General features: G+C 48.0%; 7 protein-coding genes and 1 non-coding gene across 9 annotated transcripts; 6 read left to right on the top strand and 2 right to left on the bottom strand.

The window, feature by feature from the left end:
• Positions 1 to 840: 840 nt before the first annotated feature.
• On the top strand, positions 841 to 3,264 carry TERG_02468 (uncharacterized protein; the record flags this gene model as incomplete). The annotated part of the gene is made up of 7 exons (XM_003237707.2): positions 841 to 1,685; positions 1,747 to 1,833; positions 1,897 to 1,960; positions 2,025 to 2,290; positions 2,352 to 2,626; positions 2,682 to 3,092; positions 3,144 to 3,264. The coding sequence occupies exons 1-7, from the start codon at positions 957 to 959 to the stop codon at positions 3,262 to 3,264; spliced, it is 1,953 nt and encodes a 650-aa protein (XP_003237755.2). The 5' UTR covers positions 841 to 956.
• A 1,974-nt stretch (positions 3,265 to 5,238) lies between these two features.
• TERG_02467 (uncharacterized protein) lies at positions 5,239 to 6,644 on the bottom strand. The gene is made up of 2 exons (XM_003237706.2): positions 6,379 to 6,644; positions 5,239 to 6,315 (listed from the first exon to the last, which is right to left on the bottom strand). Exons 1-2 carry the CDS (start codon positions 6,493 to 6,495, stop codon positions 5,701 to 5,703), a joined length of 732 nt encoding a protein of 243 aa, XP_003237754.1. The 5' UTR covers positions 6,496 to 6,644; the 3' UTR covers positions 5,239 to 5,700.
• A 22-nt stretch (positions 6,645 to 6,666) lies between these two features.
• Positions 6,667 to 8,985, top strand: TERG_02466 (uncharacterized protein). Its single transcript, XM_003237705.2, has 2 exons — positions 6,667 to 7,954; positions 8,021 to 8,985. Exons 1-2 carry the CDS (start codon positions 7,294 to 7,296, stop codon positions 8,503 to 8,505), a joined length of 1,146 nt encoding a protein of 381 aa, XP_003237753.1. The 5' UTR covers positions 6,667 to 7,293; the 3' UTR covers positions 8,506 to 8,985.
• Positions 8,986 to 10,215: 1,230 nt separating this feature from the next.
• On the top strand, positions 10,216 to 10,965 carry TERG_02465 (uncharacterized protein; the record flags this gene model as incomplete). Of its 2 annotated transcripts, XM_047747920.1 has the most annotated exons (2): positions 10,216 to 10,800; positions 10,861 to 10,965. In XM_047747920.1, 2 exons carry the CDS (start codon positions 10,216 to 10,218, stop codon positions 10,963 to 10,965), a joined length of 690 nt encoding a protein of 229 aa, XP_047603889.1. The 2 variants fall into 2 exon arrangements, with proteins under 2 accessions (XP_047603889.1, XP_047605668.1); XM_047749426.1 differs by lacking the exon at positions 10,861 to 10,965 and having other exon boundaries at positions 10,216 to 10,845.
• A 291-nt stretch (positions 10,966 to 11,256) lies between these two features.
• On the top strand, positions 11,257 to 11,372 carry TERG_10007. The gene has a single exon (XR_007130574.1). It is a non-coding gene; the product is annotated as a 5S ribosomal RNA (ribosomal RNA).
• A 337-nt stretch (positions 11,373 to 11,709) lies between these two features.
• TERG_02464 (uncharacterized protein) lies at positions 11,710 to 12,492 on the bottom strand (the record flags this gene model as incomplete). Its single annotated transcript, XM_003237703.1, has 1 exon — positions 11,710 to 12,492. The coding sequence occupies one exon, from the start codon at positions 12,490 to 12,492 to the stop codon at positions 11,710 to 11,712; it is 783 nt and encodes a 260-aa protein (XP_003237751.1).
• A 2,703-nt stretch (positions 12,493 to 15,195) lies between these two features.
• Positions 15,196 to 15,636, top strand: TERG_11850 (uncharacterized protein; the record flags this gene model as incomplete). Its single annotated transcript, XM_047750898.1, has 1 exon — positions 15,196 to 15,636. The coding sequence occupies one exon, from the start codon at positions 15,196 to 15,198 to the stop codon at positions 15,634 to 15,636; it is 441 nt and encodes a 146-aa protein (XP_047605667.1).
• Positions 15,637 to 18,150: 2,514 nt separating this feature from the next.
• On the top strand, positions 18,151 to 18,903 carry TERG_02460 (uncharacterized protein). The gene is made up of 3 exons (XM_003237699.2): positions 18,151 to 18,304; positions 18,609 to 18,679; positions 18,745 to 18,903. The coding sequence occupies exons 1-3, from the start codon at positions 18,239 to 18,241 to the stop codon at positions 18,839 to 18,841; spliced, it is 234 nt and encodes a 77-aa protein (XP_003237747.1). The 5' UTR covers positions 18,151 to 18,238; the 3' UTR covers positions 18,842 to 18,903.
• Positions 18,904 to 18,942: the final 39 nt, after the last annotated feature.

Here is an 18,942-nt window from a genome sequence, read left to right as displayed (position 1 = left end):
CACTACAGTCAACTCCCTCTCTCTTCCTCCTTCTCAGACCATCAACTTGGGCTGCATTCACTCTGTGTGACGGACAAGCAAGAGGAAAAGGAGAAGAGAAGGAAAAAGAAACCAAAAAAAGGCCCTTGGTGCTGGCTACCGGAAGACAGGGGGCCCCAAGTCCGTTGCCCGCCTGCTTGCTCCCTTGCAGGAATTTATGCAGACTTCCATTGATCAATCAAAACAAGAGGATCCTCCCCGTAAAAAAAGAATGCACGGAGTATCTGCGTGTGGGTGAGTGTGAGTGACCGAGGGAGTTCGGTGCGAGTCTGCCATCTCTCTCTCTCTCTCTCTCTCTCTATCTCTGTCAGTTGTCACTCTTTGGTAACTTTCTTTTTGGATCCTCGCCTGCCAGGCCGTGTCACACAGCGAGTCGTCTGCTGGTACCCGTGTAGGCCTGCAGAAGCGGCATAGATGTACGCTGTAGACATGATTGATACCGTGGCGCCGTACATTCATCGCAACTCCGGCGGGCCAGTATGTTCTGGAATCTGTCTCGTTGGCCCTGTGTGTCATGTCTCCCCCCGTCTGTTTGTCAATCGACGCCGGCTCCTTTGACCTGCTGCGAGGCCCTGCCAGACTCCCCACCCGCCTAACGCTCCGCCAGCACTAGCAGCAGTGTCTCTCTCCTCCTCCTCCTTTTTTTTTTTTTTTCAGCTTTCATTTTTTTTTTTTTTTTTTTTCTCGTGCCGCGGCTGCTGTCGCTGGATGCTCTTAGTTAGTTTCTAGGTGCCCCAGCGCTCGACCAAACCCGCTAAAATCGGCAATAACTTTTTGTGTCCCTGGCTTATTTCTTTTGTTTTTCCCCCCGGGCCCCTCGTGTCTAGAACCATTAAGCGTTTTCCTTTCTTAGCGGGGTACAGCATGTGTCGTAAGCAGGCTCAGCTGTTTGGTTCATTTCCCGATCATCGTCCCATATGCTGCATAGTTACATGGCCAGAAACCCTATCCCCGTCCGTAGCGTCTGTTCAGTCTATAAATCACCCTTGGGTGCCGGCCCTGGTGCTCGAATCAGTGTCTGTCTCCGTCTTCCAGAGTCTTCCTTGTTACTGCAGTTCCTCACTATCGAGTGTCTCCTTTGTGCCCTTGTCCTTGTCTGCTCCTTGCTTGACCTGATCCCCGCGCTGTCACGACGAAAACACTCGCTGGCCAGAGAGATCCTGCTGCCAGCGAGCGAGAAGAGAAGCAAAAAGATAGTAGAAGACGAGCAGGCAAACCGCCAGCAGAACGGCCTCTCCTTTCTCGTTGCTTGTCGTTGCGAAGTTGCAGTGCACATGGGGGGCCTTGTCTTCCCTCAGGCCGTGAAGATGATGATGGAGGCCGAGCGAGCCAATGTTTACTCTTTTTTCCCCACAGCGCGAGAAGTGCCGATGCCCTTCCACTATCAACCTCACCTCCACCAGCAGCACCTCCAGCACCAGCTCCAGCTGCACCACCAGCACAGCTTCAGTGCCGGCTTCAACGACGGCTTCAGCGACGGCTACAGCCCCATCCACCAGTGCCGCCCGGACCTGCTCCTCTCCCGGGTCTACCAGCCGCCGTGTAGCGACTATCTGGTCCACCACCAGCCCATCATGGCCAACTTAGGACCGGACGAGATGGCCGAGTTCCAGAAGCTCTCCAACGAGTACGAGCCGGATCTGCAGGTGGGTGACCAGTGCTTAATTTCTATAGTAATCTATGGACATGCTGACGCCTTGTTCGAAGGGCCCTCTCGTTGGCATCAAGCAGTCCAGCGTTGCGCTGAGCCAGGAGTATGCGCAGGCTGATCCCATCTATGTCGCAAAGACATCGGTAATTCTTCCCCCCCTATTGGAGTCATTCAAAAGCCAGCAGTTAACTGACGGGATGTAATAGTCTCTGGCGCAGACACACTCTCACTATCGTATCATGAAGGGAGATGGCAATTGTGGATGGAGAGGTTTGACTCGCTCGTCCGGTTCAACTGCTGGGAACCACAGGCGCTAATCTGTCTTTTTTTTTAGCTGTGGCCTTTGGCTATTTTGAAAGCCTGTTTGCTCTGCGTGATCAGGCCAAAATCGCTCAAGAGCTAGCCCGTATTAAGAGCTTCAACGCAATGTTCGATGCTGTGGGCCAGCAAGAGCATCTGTACGAGATTTTTGTTGATGCTACGGAAGAGCTCTTGAAAAGCATGGCTGAACAGATTGCGAACAACAACCAGGACGAGACTTTCATTGTCGACGCCTTCAACAACGAATGGAACTCAAACGCAATCATCACACACTTTAGGGTCGGTTTCTAACTTTTGCTCATCTATCTACACATTATGGTTGTGCTAACTTTTCCTCCAGTTGATGACGGGCGCCTGGATGCAGCTCAACCGGGAGAGATACGAAGCTTTCCTGCCCATGCCGATAGAGCAGTACTGTTCGAGAACAGTCGATACCGTCAGAACCGAGATTGACGAAATTGGTCTCCAGGCCTTGGTTGACGGAGTTATCGAGGCGTCTGGTTTTGATGTTCAGATTCTCTACCTTGATCGCAGCCAGGGTGACGAAGTTAATGCACATCAACTTACACCACAACGCACTGATTCCCTTGGGGTTATCAAACTCCTGTACAGACCGTGAGTCCTCCGCATATCTACAGGTTAAGATCTCCCGACTAACATTATGAATTAGTGGCCATTATGATCTTCTTTATGGCTCACCCCAGTCGCCGACTCCCGTAAATTACCAGTACTCCATGACCTGCGATTTCTCTCCTTGGTATCCTAACTCTCTCAACTTTGATCTCAACCCAGTCTTAATGGCCGTTCCTAGTCTTCCTCTAGACCCGGCAAATTCTCCTCCGCACCCAGCTCCTGCACCGTCTCCGTACGAGTACTCCTATCCCATGAATCCTCCAGAAAATATGATACCCCATCACACAATACCTCTCCCTGAACCCGCCCCGCCCAGACATGCAACTATCAACCTCCCCCTTCGCTCCCCTCCTCCACCAGAGGACAAGCCCTCTGAACTACTTATCCGAATGAACCCACTTGTTGATCCAGACATGAGCTGTCTGCCCTTGACCATTCCATTCAGAAAGTACGTATCCAAATCAATCGGGTACTTGTCCAATTGCTTACGTTTCTTAAGCTCCCATTTCAACCAAGCACACTTCCTTAATGCTGAGTTTCAGCCTTCCCAATGGGACCCCAGCGAGATCTACAAACGAGAAAAGAAACCCTCTAGCCGTTCTGGATCTTCCTCCGAGTAAACCCTCACAAAGCGATACGTTTCGGTTTTTCCCATCAAGAGTCACAGCACGAGTTATAGTTATTTCGCTTTTCTTATCGAATTTTACCTCGGTTTTTCTTGTTTTATTATTATTCCCCCCTTCAGCCAAGATCGCCGGATTATATCGTGGTATTTCGGTTCCTTATTCCCCGCTCACATGATTCTCTAAAGTGAAACCGTTGTTACATGCTTCCCCAGTTCCTTGTACTTTCCGTCTCCTTCCATGTTTCCTGTTAGAACGGCGAATATCTCTTCTGTGCCCTGTTTTTCGTGTTTTATTTCTATATCCCCTTTCCCGCCGGTCTCTTTTATTCACCGACATGGTGCAGTCTACGAACGGTTCCGTTTCCACTTCACTTCGTTTCGTCCTTGGCAGGAGAGCTAGTTAGAGCATCCTCGCATCGTTGCCTCACTTTTTCTATATTTCTTTATACAGCCATATTATTAACTGCTAAAAACGAAATATATCCACTTATGATATCTGACCGCGCCCCGACCATTGTAAAACAGCCTCCTCCCTCCACCCACCCGACGCCTTTCGAGAAACCGCATCGACGAAAAAGAGCTCCATCTCGGAAAAAGCACGCTGACTAAGCATTATTACGGCCCCACTATGGCGGACGGGCCTTCCCGTAAACTCTAAATCTAGCTTTTATACTGACTTCATCCTTTAGTAGCAAACGAATTGGTGTATTCTCAGGTCTAGATTGGATATGGAGATTCGTATGCACTGAGAAACAGGTTTTCGCTGTTCTGGGTCCCTGTCGTCCCAAGACCATTACTCTGGCGCCGAGTGCGCGCCTTCGTATATGTAGCAAGGAATCACAACCATGCTTAGTTAGTTATCCTTTCAAGCGACTGACGCTGATTATGACAGGTCAATTTTGCTCCCTTGCAACGGTTGAAACGGGTCTATCAGCCCCTTAAACCAGAGATTCCGGTTCCAGTTCCTTTAACATCATACTTCAGTACATACGTGCAGTAGCTACATATGCAACTACTTTAGTTATCGCACGCTATACTGTGCATCTCCGCTTTTTTCACTGCATGGATAGCTCTGGTGACAGGCCTGGCGCATTGTCACGCCCAGTGAGCGCTCGAAATCCAGTCCCACTTTTACCCCCTTGCTTAGCTTGTTTGTGAAAGACAGAACTACGAGTGAACTCCCCACCAACGCTTGACGCACGCCATGCAGCAAGCTCGTGTAGTAATAGTAACTTTACTCTCCAGGCTGTCTCGGAATGTAGTTAGCGATAGCTAAATATAATGAAGATCAGGAGCTCGAATCTAACTTCTGAGATCATAACTTTTATCCCATGAGATGACGCTTTGACTCCCATATATCGTGTTTAGATATAGTTAACTCCTCCAGCAGCTCTTCAGTTAGGGAGCAGCCAAGCAAAGCCAAGTGTCGGAGATGATGCGCCAAGTTTTGCGATATCAGAGGTTCATTAAATGACAGCCAATTTTCTTTCATCCGGTCTCGAAATGAATGGAGAAAGTATTCTGGCCCTGTGTCACCTTCGACCGTATGCGCCTATTATGGGGGCTAGCCCATTTACCAAGTCCCTAACCCACTTAACTTAGTCATCTCCGTAATGAAGTAAGTAACTTCCGCCTCGCGAACCTCCTATTCATCAAGAGCAGGGAAAGGTTTCAGAGTAGCAAGGTCCTTGCACTTGCTATAGGTATAGCGCTAACGGTGCTCTGCGTAGAGAACTGGTGCGAAAGGAAACAGGGACCTGATGTCGCCTACGGCGGTAGTGCATCGAGCAAGCGAATCCTCCTTTGAACGGGGCCCCATGGAACTGCCTTGTTCGAGGTAATGTAAGCGTATATAGAGCCGGCTGTCCGACCATAGCAAGGTTCGCTCTACGAATCGCGTGATATGATATTGGGGCCTTAGAGAGGGGCTAATAACGCTTCACCGGATGCTCCACAGTCGAGCCGAAAGGGAGTGGTTGTGCGATAGCATCTGCGAACGAAACTAAGCGTAACTCCGTTAGTTTACGGCTTTGCCGTGAGCCGGCTGCCGGTAGAGACATAAGCATGGAATGTTAAATAAGAATAGATAAGCATTTGGACGGTTCATGTCCGGTTCTCTTTCTCTGACAATGTGTTCATAGATCAGCACTAACGGGAAGATCCTTGACTGTCCCCTCCTTTAAGCCGGTGGGATTGAGATATCTCATTAATCCGAGAGATTTTGCCTCTGTTGTCGGCTGTTGCGTCATGGTTATTCTCACAATGGGAGGATAGGGCTTTACATACCAAGGCTACTAGGTAGAAGGCACTTTTTGTCATTTTCTTTGTAGTAAGAAGGGCAGTAGGGAGGAGAATATAGAAGCACCTGGTAAACTTAGCCTGTAACTAGTTCAGGAGCTATGGCGCTGACCTAGAGAAATTTAGAGGTAGTTTAGCTACCAGGAGCTACTCCATTCACCTGTCCCTCTGTCACAACAGCCCAATCTCTCACCCCACCTTTCAAATCCGCAATCCTGCCTTCCTTGACAGCTACCACGACGACATTGACATCGTCATCCATAATAGATGGCCGCCGTTCCTGTTCTCCTGTGCCTCCCTGCCGCGCCTGGCCACTGCTACTAAAGACGCCAATCCCCCCTTCGTCCGCAATAAACGTATTGCTCTCTAAGTGGCGTTCTCTACACCACTTCTCTTCCTCACTACCTACATCAAGGACCCGGGCTTCACCGATTATCGTGGTGCTGATACTGCTCATGGCACTAGTGTTGAGGTTTAAAAGCAAAGTGGCAAGACTGGACTGCGTGGCTGCGGGAGGCGGAGACCCTTCCCGTCCGGCATCTCGGGTCCGGGTGGGAGGTCTGTGAGAAACCCAGTCATGTACCAGGAGCGATACTCGTGGATTCGAGCGGAGATTGAGTGTCTTTTTGGATGAGGGGTTGGTGGTCATGATAATGGTCGGGGTGGGGTTGAATGGCGTGGAGGGGAGAAAGGTGTAGCTCATAAGAGAGATGTGAGGATTGAGTCCGTCGCATGTTGCAAGATGTAGCTAGCATACACTGTTAGTCATCTTTCCCGTTCCCCGTCCATATGGTCGCGTGGAAGAACCTACGAATCGGGAGTTCTTCAGGCAAGAGACCACTTCCTGCGGCAGGCATGTAGCGAAGTGGGGGTGCGTGGTGGTGGCCGAGGCCTCATAGCTCAACGGGGGGTGCTGTAGGCTCGTCATCTTGCTATCAGCATGCACAAAACAGTTTGCATCGACCTCTAACTGTCTGTTTCTAAAAGCGTCCTTTTCGCTGTTGTTGCTGCATCAAAACTTGCGCCGCCTTGTTTGATTTTATTACTTTTGTTGCGCCCACGAGTGGTTCGGGCGATCTCTACTGCTGACTAAGCTTAACCGGAATAATTAATTTCCGCGATCCTATGACGTAATAATTAGTCTAACCCAAAAAAGACTAGCGTCTGGGGTCTCCCGCTTTATCTCACGTGACACGAGTTTGTTTTTTCTTATTTTCTTTTTCTTCAACTTCGCAACTTCGTCAACTTCAACGTCAACTTCAACTTCATCCACTTCGCATCCCCGTCTTTCGCGGTTTTTCTCTCGCGTTCTGGCGGTTATTCGAGGGCCAATCCACTGTCTTTCATTCGTCTTTCCGGGGAGCTGTGCCTTCCCTTTGTCTGTACGCTCTTATCGGTCGAGCGGCTTGCTGCATGCTCCCCCGTATACATAGTTACTTATCCCTGCCTGACCACCTTGCCCTGAGCCTGAGCCTGAACCTGAGCTAGCTTCCCCTCTTTCCATACAACTGCGTGCAATTTCAAAGCCTTGCCTCCTTTCGACTTCTTCACTTTTCCCCGGCCCTTTTCTCGAAAAACGTCTGCGGAGACCTTCAGGTGTCCACCTTTCTTGTACCTGTCCCGCAACCGCTCCATCTCAATCTCCAGCTCGAAACAACACCCTGCTGTCCGGTTCCTCTTCTACCTCACACGAACCGTCATTTTCGCTCGCGTGCCATCTGTCATCATGTTGGCGTCGCGTCTGCTTCGATCCGGCACCTCTCCCTCTCTTCTTCGTCCGTTCAGCACCTCATGTACCCGATTGCGTGCCCCCTCCATCCGAGACATTACCCCAGACAATGCCTCATCGTTTAACACCCGTCAGAAGGAGTTCCGTGATAATCTAGAAGCTGCTCGGAAAAGAAAAGCAGAGCAAGACAGTCAGTCGCTTGATGCTTCTGCCCCTGTTTCTCCTTCCTCTTCCTCCTATGCCCAAACCCCTCCCACTGCTCAAGATGCGAGCAATGCGAGCGGACCTTCCACTGTTGTTGATGCTGCGTCCTCTCTGGACCGCCAGGCATTAGGCTCACTATCAACCCACCGCATTGTAGGAGAACGGCAACAGGCAGAGAATAACAACAGTCCAAGCCGTGGCCGTCTTTCCAGTCTTATTTACGGAACTAAAGAAGGTCAACAGCTAGACAAGGATATTGAGCGGTCCTTCTCCGAAGTCTTGGCACGAGGGAAATATGTCCATTCGATTGTCTTTCACGAGGTCAAGCCGGACAAGGTCGACGAGTATGTAGGGCTGGTTGGTGAATGGTATCCCAAAATGGCCGGGATGGAACAGAACAGGGTCAACCTCGTCGGCAGTTGGCGTACTCAAGTCGGAGATAATGACACTTTCGGTATCCAGCACCACCACTCTTAAGGCCCCTGCACCTTTAAATTGCAATTGCTAACTGGCGTCTTAGTCCATATTTGGGAGTACCAGAGATACACCGGATATCACGCATCTCTTCATGAGATTGGTCAGCAGCCCGGTTTCGTTGAGTTCGATCGTAAACTCAAGTCCCTAATCAAGAGTAAGAAGACGTCGCTCATGCAAGAATTCTCCTTCTGGCCTACTACGCCTCCACGCCGGCTTGGAGGTGTCTTCGAGCTTCGATCATACACCCTGCATCCGGGTAACCTTCTAGAGTGGGAGAGCCACTGGAGACGAGGTCTGGCTGCCAGACGACAGATCATGGAAGGAGTCGGTGCATGGTTCGTGCAGATTGGCGACCTCAACACTGTCCACCATCTGTGGCAATTTGCAGACCTGGAAGAACGAAAGAAGAGACGTGAACAGTCATGGGAACTCGAAGGCTGGGCTGACACGGTACACAAGACTGTTCCATTGATCCAGACGATGAAGAGCAGGATCCTTATCCCAATGCCATGGAGCCCTGTCGGTTAATTCGGCCGCTCGCTGTCGAAACTGCTAGAGAAATCTACATGATGTATTTGCTCTTCCGTGTGGATAGGAAGGGGAATCAAGAATGAATATCGATTCGTGATGTCTTCCCGGGAAGGAGAGGGATGGAAACCATACAAGAGGCGTCCTGAGGGAGCTTATTCCTTCCATCGAACACTGCAGTCAGAAGCAGATGAAATGGGATAGTAGTACACCGAGTTCTGGGTCCTTCTTTTTTATACATGTATATCTTAGCATCTTGCCACCATGAAGTTCATTTCAGAATTATATATTAGTATCAAACCAGCCCAGCATCCTCTTTTATATCTTCGCCTCCGTCTTCCAGTCCATCTCGATCTTGTGATCTGATAACTTTCCCGCCAGCGCTCGGTCCCTGCCAAGCCGATCCTGGTCTTGGCAGGTCAACACAAAAAACGTCACTTTTTTTCCTTCTTTTTTTCCGTCGCTCTTCAATAACACCAAATATAGGACAAGTGATGAAGAAGCAATCAAGCAGCGCGTGGCTTTCGTGCATTCACTGGGCTTTTCCTTTCTTTCTTTTGTCGCCTGACCGCTGTGGCTAACTAGAATAGCCCATCTACCCCGTTTATATACTCGGGAAATTCCCGAGCAAGGGTCTTCATATACACAACCACCCCCAGTCCCCGCCTCGCTTTGCGGAATTGGACATAATATCAACGGGTTTCTCTTGGAAAAGGGTCCTTTAATACCTCTTTTGTTGGCTTTGATATTGGCTGTGTTGCTTAAATTTACCTACTTGTTCTTCTCGGTTATTACTTTTAATACAAAGTTGAGGAGACCTAAGACCAAAAATGACCTATATACGAGCGGAGGCCCTCGATGGCCTGAAACAATACAAATACGCTTCTGTTGATAAGTCGTTGACCTCGAAATACATTCTGAAGCCCTTTTATACGAACTATGTTATTAATCTCTTCCCTATGTCAATGGCGTAAGCAATGGCTTCTCTTCGCTGCAATTGATGGAGCATACTGACACGATGTTACAGGCCGAACCTTGTAAGCAAGCTCTATGATATTAACTACAAGCTAAAGGTATACTTACTGGAATATCATAGATTACACTGACAGGTTTCTCATTTGTCGTTGTGAATTTCTTAACTCTACTGTGGTACAATCCTACTCTGGACAAGGATTGTCCTCCCTGGGTATACCTCAGCTGGGCCGTGGGGCTCTTCTTATACCAGACTTTCGATGCTGTTGACGGGACTCAGGCGTATGTTATACTACTCTTAATCAGGGCAGATTATCTTGCTAACTCAACCAATAGTCGACGAACAAAACAGAGCGGGCCTTTGGGAGAGTTGTTCGATCATGGTAAGCTTGGCCGTGTTGTAGGAAACACAGGCTTATACTAACCGCTATATAGGTGTTGATGCTTGCAACACTGGCCTTGGAGTCCTTATATTTGCCGGTGCAGTGAACCTGGGACAGAGCTGGGCAACTGTTCTCACTCTTTTCGGCGGTGAGTTGTACCCAGTCGACCTATATAATTCACCAATCTAACATAACGCCAGCGGTCTTCACGTTCTACGTCCAAACATGGGAGGAATACCATACCTATGTCCTCACACTTGGTATTGTCTCCGGCCCTGTCGAAGGTATCCTGTCGCTCTGCTTCGTTTTCCTTACCACTGCTCTCCTTGGAGGGGGAAGCTTCTGGCACCGGCCAATGCTGCCAACTCTAGGAATCCCACACTTTTCAATACTTTCGGATTCCGCTTACACTCTCCCGTTCACTACCTGGTGGTTGATCTACGGCGGAGTTGTTCTCCTCTTCAGCACCATGACCAGTATCATGAACGTCCTGAAAGTTGTTGAGAAACGCATCGCTGAACACCGACTAGACCCACAGGCCTATATGGCCAAGAAGGCAGTTGGTGGTAACAGGGACAGTGGTGAAGACAGTAAATATACTCCGCTTTACGGCTTGTTGCCTGCAATTTTACCCTGGACGTTGCTAGTGCCGTATCTCTACATGCATCCGGAAATACTGCACAACCACCTCGTCCCCGTCATCCTATTCACTAGTATCCTTAACGCCTACTCGGTCGGACAGATGATTGTCGCTCACCTTGTTAAGCTTGATTTCCCATACCACAACGTGCTTAACCTTCCTCTTGCCGTGGGTGTTATCGACGGTTTGATTCCGAGACTTGGGCTATTAGAGAAGAGCTTCATAGCCACTGGGCAGAACCAAGTTGCCTTCGTCTTCATGTGTCTGGGCCTTGCAGTTGGTATATACGGAAGTTTTGTGGTGAGTTTACTTATGTTCAATGAATACTCTGTGGTTTATTGTTAACCACTGCATATCTAGTTCGATGTGATTACCAGCATATGCGATTATTTGGATATCTGGTGCCTGACCATCAAGTACCCCTGCGTCGACACTGCGGATCCCCTGAAAGCCAAAAATCCTTAGGAGGCCAGGACTCACGGCAGGAATGCAATGCACTCATTAACAAAGGGAGGTTCACTGATCAATTTTATGCATCTACTTACTAGCTTATGTTTGAAAGAAGAGCTGCTTCATACCAAGATATAGCGTGTCTTCAGAATAGAATATAAATGCTACTCATATGTAGTGGTAACTTCATAATTAAGATTAGCTATACGTATAAATGGAATGTCTTTATCAATGAAAATACAGAGTGACTAGTTTACAAGCCGGATCTGTCCTATATCAATCCTTTCGTCTATGTATCTAGCACATACGACCACAGGAAGTGGAAAACAGAGCTTCCCGTCCGCTCAGCTGTACTTAAGCCACTTGCCGGTCGGTTAGTAGTTGGGTGGGTGACCACCAGCGAATCCCGACTGTCGTATGTATTCTTTTTTGGTCTTTTTTTTTGCTCAAGTAAATTTGTCTTCGTTTAGCCATTAATGAATGGTATGTTAGTGCTTGTAGTCTCAGCAATGGCATCATTCCCAATCAGCTCCCCTTTGCCTTAGATATCCCATCCGGGGGCTTGGCTTAGTATGAATAACAGCTCTCGACTAGTGTTTCCCTGTCATAGAATATTCCAACCCTACGCCACTTTCCCAGAAATTATTATTGTGAACCCTAGTTCTCCGACAATCTCCATCTAAATCCCGGAAATAATACACGGTAGAAATAGCAGATATTGTTGACTTGACCGCAAAATGGAATGAAAGGTTGGCAAGGTTAAGCAAAACGAACTCGCCTCTCTCTTTCAACCTGCTCGGCTCTCGACTGCTCTGCTCGTAATATTTCATCACAGCAACTTTCGCAAATAGGCAGGCCATCGGCGATCGCTTCATCCCGACGGACAGCTCGACTGCCACTGCAGATAGTGCAGGTTATCTTATGTGCTGATGGGCGCAGCAGGCCGCGCCGAATCGCTGGGGCCGGTTGCTGCCTAGCAGCGCTGGTCTCTTGCTGTTCTTGGTACAATCTCCAGAGAGTTTGAATATTGAAGGGCTGCTGGGGGCGATGGGAAGCTGCAGAAGGCCGATCGGCAACAGTACTACTACGCTGACCACGGACACGAGGGACTGCGACAGGAGTCCTATGGTCTTTAAGTGAGTTCTGGATAGCGTCCTCGAAATCCTGTTCCTCTTTTGCTATTTCATAATCAGAGATTCTTGAAGAATGTCCTGTAGGCCTTGTTTCTCTTCGAGCGGAGCTTGACCCAGCCTCTGGAGCGGTTGAACGCAACGAGGCTTCAGGCGGTACAGCCAGCAAAAAGCCATTGCCGTCATCACTGACCAAGATGCCATTGATCTGGTCTATATTGTAGCCAGAAAACAATGTATATGAGCCCCTCACATACCGAGCAGTGCCTTGGCCTTGGAGACCACTGGTAGCGCTGGTCGATGGACTTGAAACAGGCACTTGTTGTCTGAGTCGTGCGTTATTAGATGGGTTATTCGGGGAAGGAGCCGTGATAGTAGGCTTCCACCGCAAGTAATGCAGTCTATCTCCCATTATCAAGCGTTTGTTTCAGATCATTAGGTGAATTATAGAAAGAGAGTATTCACTCCGTTGGAGTTTCAGGAGCGGTCTCAAATAGAGGTACGGTATTTGTTCAACTTGATCAATATACCAACAACAATCAAATCCAGCAAACAAAATCACTCTTGTTCAGTATTAAAAGGGTATCAAAGTTGTCTAAGAATATCAAGCCATGTAGCCTTGCTTCTTAGCTATCCCCAAGGAAAAGGGGTAACCAGCAGCCCTTATAAAGGCATGTCCCTTCGAGTTTGCTCGCATCCGGCAAACCACAGGGTCAAACTCCAACAAACAAGGCTGAAGCAAGCAACAAATATCTTTACTACCTGACCGTCTTTCCAAGTTCATCTCATCCATATCCCTTGGACCATCTACCATGTCTTGCTCATCTTTCGCGTCGTTTTCGTGTTTTCGAAATGGTCGTCCTTCTTGCCTAAAACAGACTAGTATAATTACATAATCCACTAAACCAGAACAGGCTAGCTAAGCGACGTCCATCCACGCTAACCGCTTTCGGCCCGTCAAATTTTCTGTGTGCGAAAACTCGCAACTTCTCACACGATCTTGACTTCAACCTCGCTTCTTTTTCCTCTTCCTCGCTTCTTCTCCTGCTCGACCGTCGACTCTCTCCCAAAACCACCTCTAGAAGCGCTCCCTCGTCACATCTCATCCTCCAGACAAGATACATTGAGTCAACATGGTATGTCTTCCCGTTTCGCTGACAGCGCCGATGCTGCTCTTTCGCGGCGAGATGACCTGCATGAGTCAAAACCTCATGATGGCGTCGACTAGGGCTCTGAATATGGCAGCCATATGGACAAAATTGCTGACGGATATCGATGAATAGGTTCTCGCGGTCGATCTTCTTAACTCCCAGCCCCAGTCGGAGGCTCGCAAGCACAAGCTCAAGGTATGTGCTATCGGCAGAACCGTTGCACCGTCGCATCACCCTCTAAACGAAGTTATATGGCTGGAGTGAAAAGTCATCGAAAAATATCTAACTGTCGAATTTTCACCTTCTACAGACCCTTGTGCCTGCTCCCCGATCCTTCTTCATGGACGTCAAGTGCCCCGGCTGCTTCACAATCACCACCGTCTTCTCGCATGCCCAGACCGTCGTTATCTGCGCTGGCTGCTCTACCGTCCTTTGCCAACCCACCGGCGGAAAGGCTAGATTGACCGAGGGATGCTCTTTCAGGAGAAAGTAGAGGATGACTTAACGCCAATACCAAAAAATGTGTTAAAAATGGGATATGAATACAAAAGGATCACAATGCAACCTGTCATAAAATAGCTTTCTTTACGACGAACCAAGGCAACACGCCCGCAGACCTCAACCCCCTTTTCTCACCATACCACACCGCACCACACCCAACAACATAATATTCTCCAAATACCAAAAAATGTGAAAAGAGCTTATTTAATGCAATATGGCAGCGTTGTCGTTGTCGATTCTTTTTCTCCCAATATCCCGACTTTCCATGCTTCCGCTTTCGAAATTTCTTACTCGATGATACCAGACAGATAGAAGATGGAGATCATCACCCTGTTGCCTTCTTGTTTCCCATGTCGACTTCTTTTCAGGGTTGGCAAAAAATTTGATGGATGGCGGGAGTTCCGGATATCTGGCAATCAAATCAGACCCTTTGCTTGCTTTTGTTGCTTCTTGTCTTCTTGATTCTTCACTGTTTATCTTCGATCTTCACATGAAACGTCTACCTAGTTGACTTCCCCAAGTCATGCTGGGCAATTCTCGAGTGTCTTTCAAGTCGGTCTTTTTGTTTCGACTAGCAGTGCGTCAGATAGGGGGATGGAGAAGACTTGAGTCGAATAATTCATTCTTACTGTTGCGAACACATGCGCTTTCCAACTTCTAACATACACATTCGGGAGTGGAAGGTTGATATATGTCTGAGCCTCCCGGCCTGGATAATATATGGCTTTCTCCGGAAACGACATTGTGGACGAGAGCATGGTGGCTTGAGGTAATCTCTCTAGTGTCTCCATTACTTATATCTAGCCTTGCTAGGAATTTAACTGCTGTATACTTACTTTCATTCTCTTGTAAATGAATCGGTATTTTGTCTCAGCTACTAGTATATTTTACCTGCTCGTCCTCAAGTAAGCTAAGAGAAATTCAATTAAAAGATGGATGCTGCCTTCACAATACTATTCTCTTTTCTAATAACAGGACAATCTGTAAAATAGTTATCACTACCTACTCCCAGATAAGAGTCAGTGGTGAATTGATAGTTAGGTGAAGAAGAAATCAAAGAAATAGCCTCTAGCAACCATAACGCAGCGGGTAGAGAAACAAAGAAATGAAAATAGGGGGAAGAGCGCAGACGGAGAAAGTTGTGAATAAAAGTTCCGTCCAAAATCATCCTCCCAAGTTATTCAGGACGTGATCCAACCTCCCCGTTTAATGCCAATCTATGGTGCTGATGCGCCGGCAAGTCTCAATGGAATCTGGGGGAGGACTGAGCTACTGATACCTGCGTCTTTCAACATTTCTAGTAACTCCCCGAGGGTAGAGGGTGTATTCGGTGCAGTCAGGGTGTTTACCATGAGAAACTCTTTCCAAGCCCAACGCCTTAAGTCTCTCTCCATGTCAATGTGGTTAGACCAGTATTTCACCGCCTCAATCGCTGCGTCATTCATCCCAACTATATCATCATTATGAAGCGCACATCTAGCTTTATAGAGAAGATCAGGCAGAGTGTCATCATTTTCTCGAAACTGACGGACCCCAGCAGTCTGAAAGATCCAGAGCAAATTTTCCAGTCTCCAGTAAGCGTTCATGATACGAGTGTTGGTTGCACACTTGTCTATGGTAGAAACCAGACTCTCCCAGATAGCAATCTTTGCGCGGAATGTATTATACTTTTTCATTTCTTCCTTGGGTACCTGGTTGGTGTTGAGAGGGATAAGGGTTGGTCGGGAAGGAGACGGCTGGTAGTTAACGTGCGGAAGAACGCTGAAAGTCTCATTTCCCCACTCAACGGTCTCGACAGACACATAGGTAACGGATCGGAGGCGGCTGAGCCAGCGGAGAGCGTGAACGGGGTATCTCAGGCAGTCAGACAGCTTTCCGGTGAAGTTGTAGTCGATCTGGATTGAAATTGACAAGGTGTGAATGTTAGGTTTCACTAACTTCAGAAAGACTTCCAGCTTTTGTAAATTGTCAGCAACCATATGATAACTGTCTTTCATTTCTCGCTCCCAGGTGTATTGCAATGACACGTTAGCTGAGTTGGACCGGGCCTGACCCTTCTTCTGAGGGTGGTTGAGGTGAATATGGATGTGGAAAGTTCTCATTTTCGAAAAGTTGGCCACACCCATTGGCAGGTTTATGGTAGTACATTTGAGAAAAGGGTGCGAGGGAGCTCCTAGAAGGGCAACGGGGCGATCCGAAGAGTTTTCTGATTTGCTTAGGCGAGCCTTCTCAATCAGCAGGTTTTTGTAGTATCTCCACTTCCACAGATCGCCAGCCATGTGTACTTGATCAGGGCCCACCTCAATGGTATACTTGGGGTATCCATAGAAAACCGACGTAGCTTCTTCATTAATTTTGCGGTTGACGCGGAAAATGCTGGTCCGATTGCCTTTGCTGCTGCGGGAATCAGAATAGGGCCGCTTATCGGTCTGCGGTTCTAGAAACAGCTGCTGGTAAATCTTCATTCTCAGTTCTGCTGGGATGATCATGAAGTAGCATGGCTGGGACATATCGTCATGATCAGGGCAGAGCCTAACTTCACCGGGACTCCATTTGAACAATCTCCCGCACTCAAAGCCACAAGGCAACATCGCCTTGCAACGGGCAGACGATGGAGCAAAGGGACGATGCATCCCACACACTGGCAGTCTTCCTGGAATGGTTCCATCTGGTTCAATCCCATTTCTGCCTTTATAGCGGCACGCCTCGCCTTTCAGGGTGTGGACATTGCAGTTGGGCGAATCTGCGGGGTGCAACCCGCAAGTTTGCCGATGAATAGCAACTAGATCCTGCAGTGGTAACTGTACCACCGATTGGGTGTCCATGGTGCCAGTAAAGAGAGTGTCGACTTTCAATTTGATCAGTAAAGAAATGCAACGCAGAATACGGTTTTCGTACTTGTGGTCAAAAACTCATAGAAGAGATGGACTGATTCGATTAATGGTAATGGTTCAGGAGAAGTAAATCCTCGGATGTAATAGGCAAGATATGGACTCTTACCTCTTGCCTCGAGAATCAAGTGAAGGGTAGGGGGAGAAGAGCAGAGAGAGAGAGAGGAGTGAAAGAGCAAGTAGGTTAGTGAGGGAGCTTGACTTCATTTAAATAGAAGTGAGCTGTGGTGAATTCCGAAGATATGACCAACGCATAGAGGACTAGCAACACATGGGCTGGCAGAAGAGATTGGATACTCCGCTGGTAGGACATCCAAGAGACACTTCGACCATGTTCGAATGTGATTCCTTGCCTTTCTAGTTCGCGTCAACTTCCGTCAGCTCAGGTATAGGATGTTCATAGAACACGTCCTGGATATTTTTAGTAGTAACACCTCCTAGAAGAAGGACATGACTGCTTTGGATGTCCTTGGTATATGGAATAAAATTTTTTAAAGACAGCTCGCGTCAGGGAAATAAAATAGTCATGCTGACAAATAATGACTTAGAGCTCAATATGGAGGTATTCCGCTAATATAGCTGCCATTGTGGCCCAGCATCTCGGGACAAACCGCGTTGCTGATGAATAGGAACGGTTTTTGTAGAGGGTATAAATCAATAGCACTTTCCAAAAAACCTGCCTAGCCAGGCTGACGTCATAAAGACTTGTTATCCTAGCTCCTGACTAGCAGAAGGTAGCGATCAGGTATCAATGGGTAAATCAAAACAGTGTCAATTGAACAATGGCTCTTATATTGATTGATATTGATGCCTTCCAACGATGTTGTTGTTGCAGGTGCTGATGTTGATTTCTCGCGCGGACGACGCGTGGGTCACATGATGTGATCTCGGAGAAAATAAGATCCGATGATTGTTCATGTCACGTGAGACTTTGCTTCCCGTCCCGAGGTTGATTTCCGAAAAGAGAAAAAGCGACGACAACAAAAGACTTGGAGATATAAAATAGGCCGTCAAGGTGTAACAATATCATATTAATTAGAATGGGATAGCCCTTGCAAAGTAGCTAACTACGACGTTGAAATGCATTCTTCTTTTATACTCGTGCCAAGTATTGCAACTCGCTTTGCAGGACAATGCCGACTTACTCCAGAAGCCGCAGACCCAAGATACAGAGCAGCAATAATTGCTGGGCAAATAACATTAATATTGATTGCGCTCGGTTAAGACCATTTGGCGTTCCTCCGGCACATATAGTCGCTGGTTTAGTATTCGCAGCTCAAAACCTTAGCATACAACTAAGCCTTCTAGTTCCGTGATAACCTCTCTAGGATTGGAAGATGAACAGCTTGTTTCAAAATAATTATGGGACCCCAAGTTGAAGAAGGGAAAGTAACTCTGTGCCGTCCCCTTTCGCACCGTCACCAAAGGATAAGCGGAGGGCCCAATAATGGATCGGGTAGATCTGCCTATATAAGGGAAACTCCTCCTCAACACGCCGCCCCCCCCCCCCCCCCCCCGGCCTACCATCGTTTACAACCACTGTTCAACTCTGTATCCGAGTCAAAGCGTATAGCACTCAACGGAATCATTCCTCTATACTCTGAACACAGACAAGATGCCTGAGAACTCTTCAAGCAGCAACGGTGGCTACACCTACAAGTCTTCCGGCACCAACAGCCAGGTTTGTACTATCCATGACGCCTGCACTTCATTTTCCTCCGACCTCAACAAGGTTCCATTTGCTAGAAGATGAGATATGCCAATGGCTACCCATCTTTGACCACTAGTGAAACCAGCTATGTCTTCGATACAGGCAGAGATACCCATTAGATGTACCGGACCTCTGCCGTGCTGTATTCTTTTGGTTCCACGGCATGCTTTCGTGGATATGTTGACCAGACGGCCCTTCATGGGCAATGACGAGCTAACAGCCTGGTCAACTATGTGTATTCATCATTCGAGAGCGTACTGTTGACCAAATCTAGGGAAACCATTACTGTGCTCGTGATTATGGCTCTTCCGCTGCCAACTCCAATTCTTACCATTACTCCAACATGTAAGCCAAAGCTTTTGCCATTTAGAGCATACACGAGATCAATACTGACAGTGTTACCTTGGTAGCAATGGATCGTACTACTACAGCAACGCAAACGGAAGTACTTACTACAACAATGGCCGAGGTGGCTCCACCTACACTCCGCCCAGCGGAAAGAAATAGATGGGTTCCCTAAGTGGCTATACCGCTTGATGGCCTTCCGGATCATTTGACATGAGCAAGACGGAATATTCCAACTTCGTGTCCTGTTGGAGGAGAACCTG

The sequence above is a fragment of the Trichophyton rubrum genome (genome assembly GCF_000151425.1).
Source record: "Trichophyton rubrum CBS 118892 genomic scaffold supercont2.2, whole genome shotgun sequence".
Taxonomy (NCBI): domain Eukaryota; kingdom Fungi; phylum Ascomycota; class Eurotiomycetes; order Onygenales; family Arthrodermataceae; genus Trichophyton; species Trichophyton rubrum.
This window is presented reverse-complemented; position numbering and strand designations above follow the sequence as displayed.

Coding starts and splice junctions, on each gene's coding strand:
- TERG_02467 (XM_003237706.2), bottom strand. CDS start 6,495: ATGACGAGCCTACAGCACCCCCCGTTGAGCTATGAGGCCTCGGCCACC. Junction 6,316..6,378: donor GCCTGAAGAACTCCCGATTC/GTAGGTTCTTCC, acceptor AGTGTATGCTAG/CTACATCTTGCAACATGCGA.
- TERG_02466 (XM_003237705.2), top strand. CDS start 7,294: ATGTTGGCGTCGCGTCTGCTTCGATCCGGCACCTCTCCCTCTCTTCTT. Junction 7,955..8,020: donor CGGAGATAATGACACTTTCG/GTATCCAGCACC, acceptor CTGGCGTCTTAG/TCCATATTTGGGAGTACCAG.
- TERG_02460 (XM_003237699.2), top strand. CDS start 18,239: ATGCCTGAGAACTCTTCAAGCAGCAACGGTGGCTACACCTACAAGTCT. Junction 18,305..18,608: donor CTTCCGGCACCAACAGCCAG/GTTTGTACTATC, acceptor GACCAAATCTAG/GGAAACCATTACTGTGCTCG. Junction 18,680..18,744: donor TCTTACCATTACTCCAACAT/GTAAGCCAAAGC, acceptor TTACCTTGGTAG/CAATGGATCGTACTACTACA.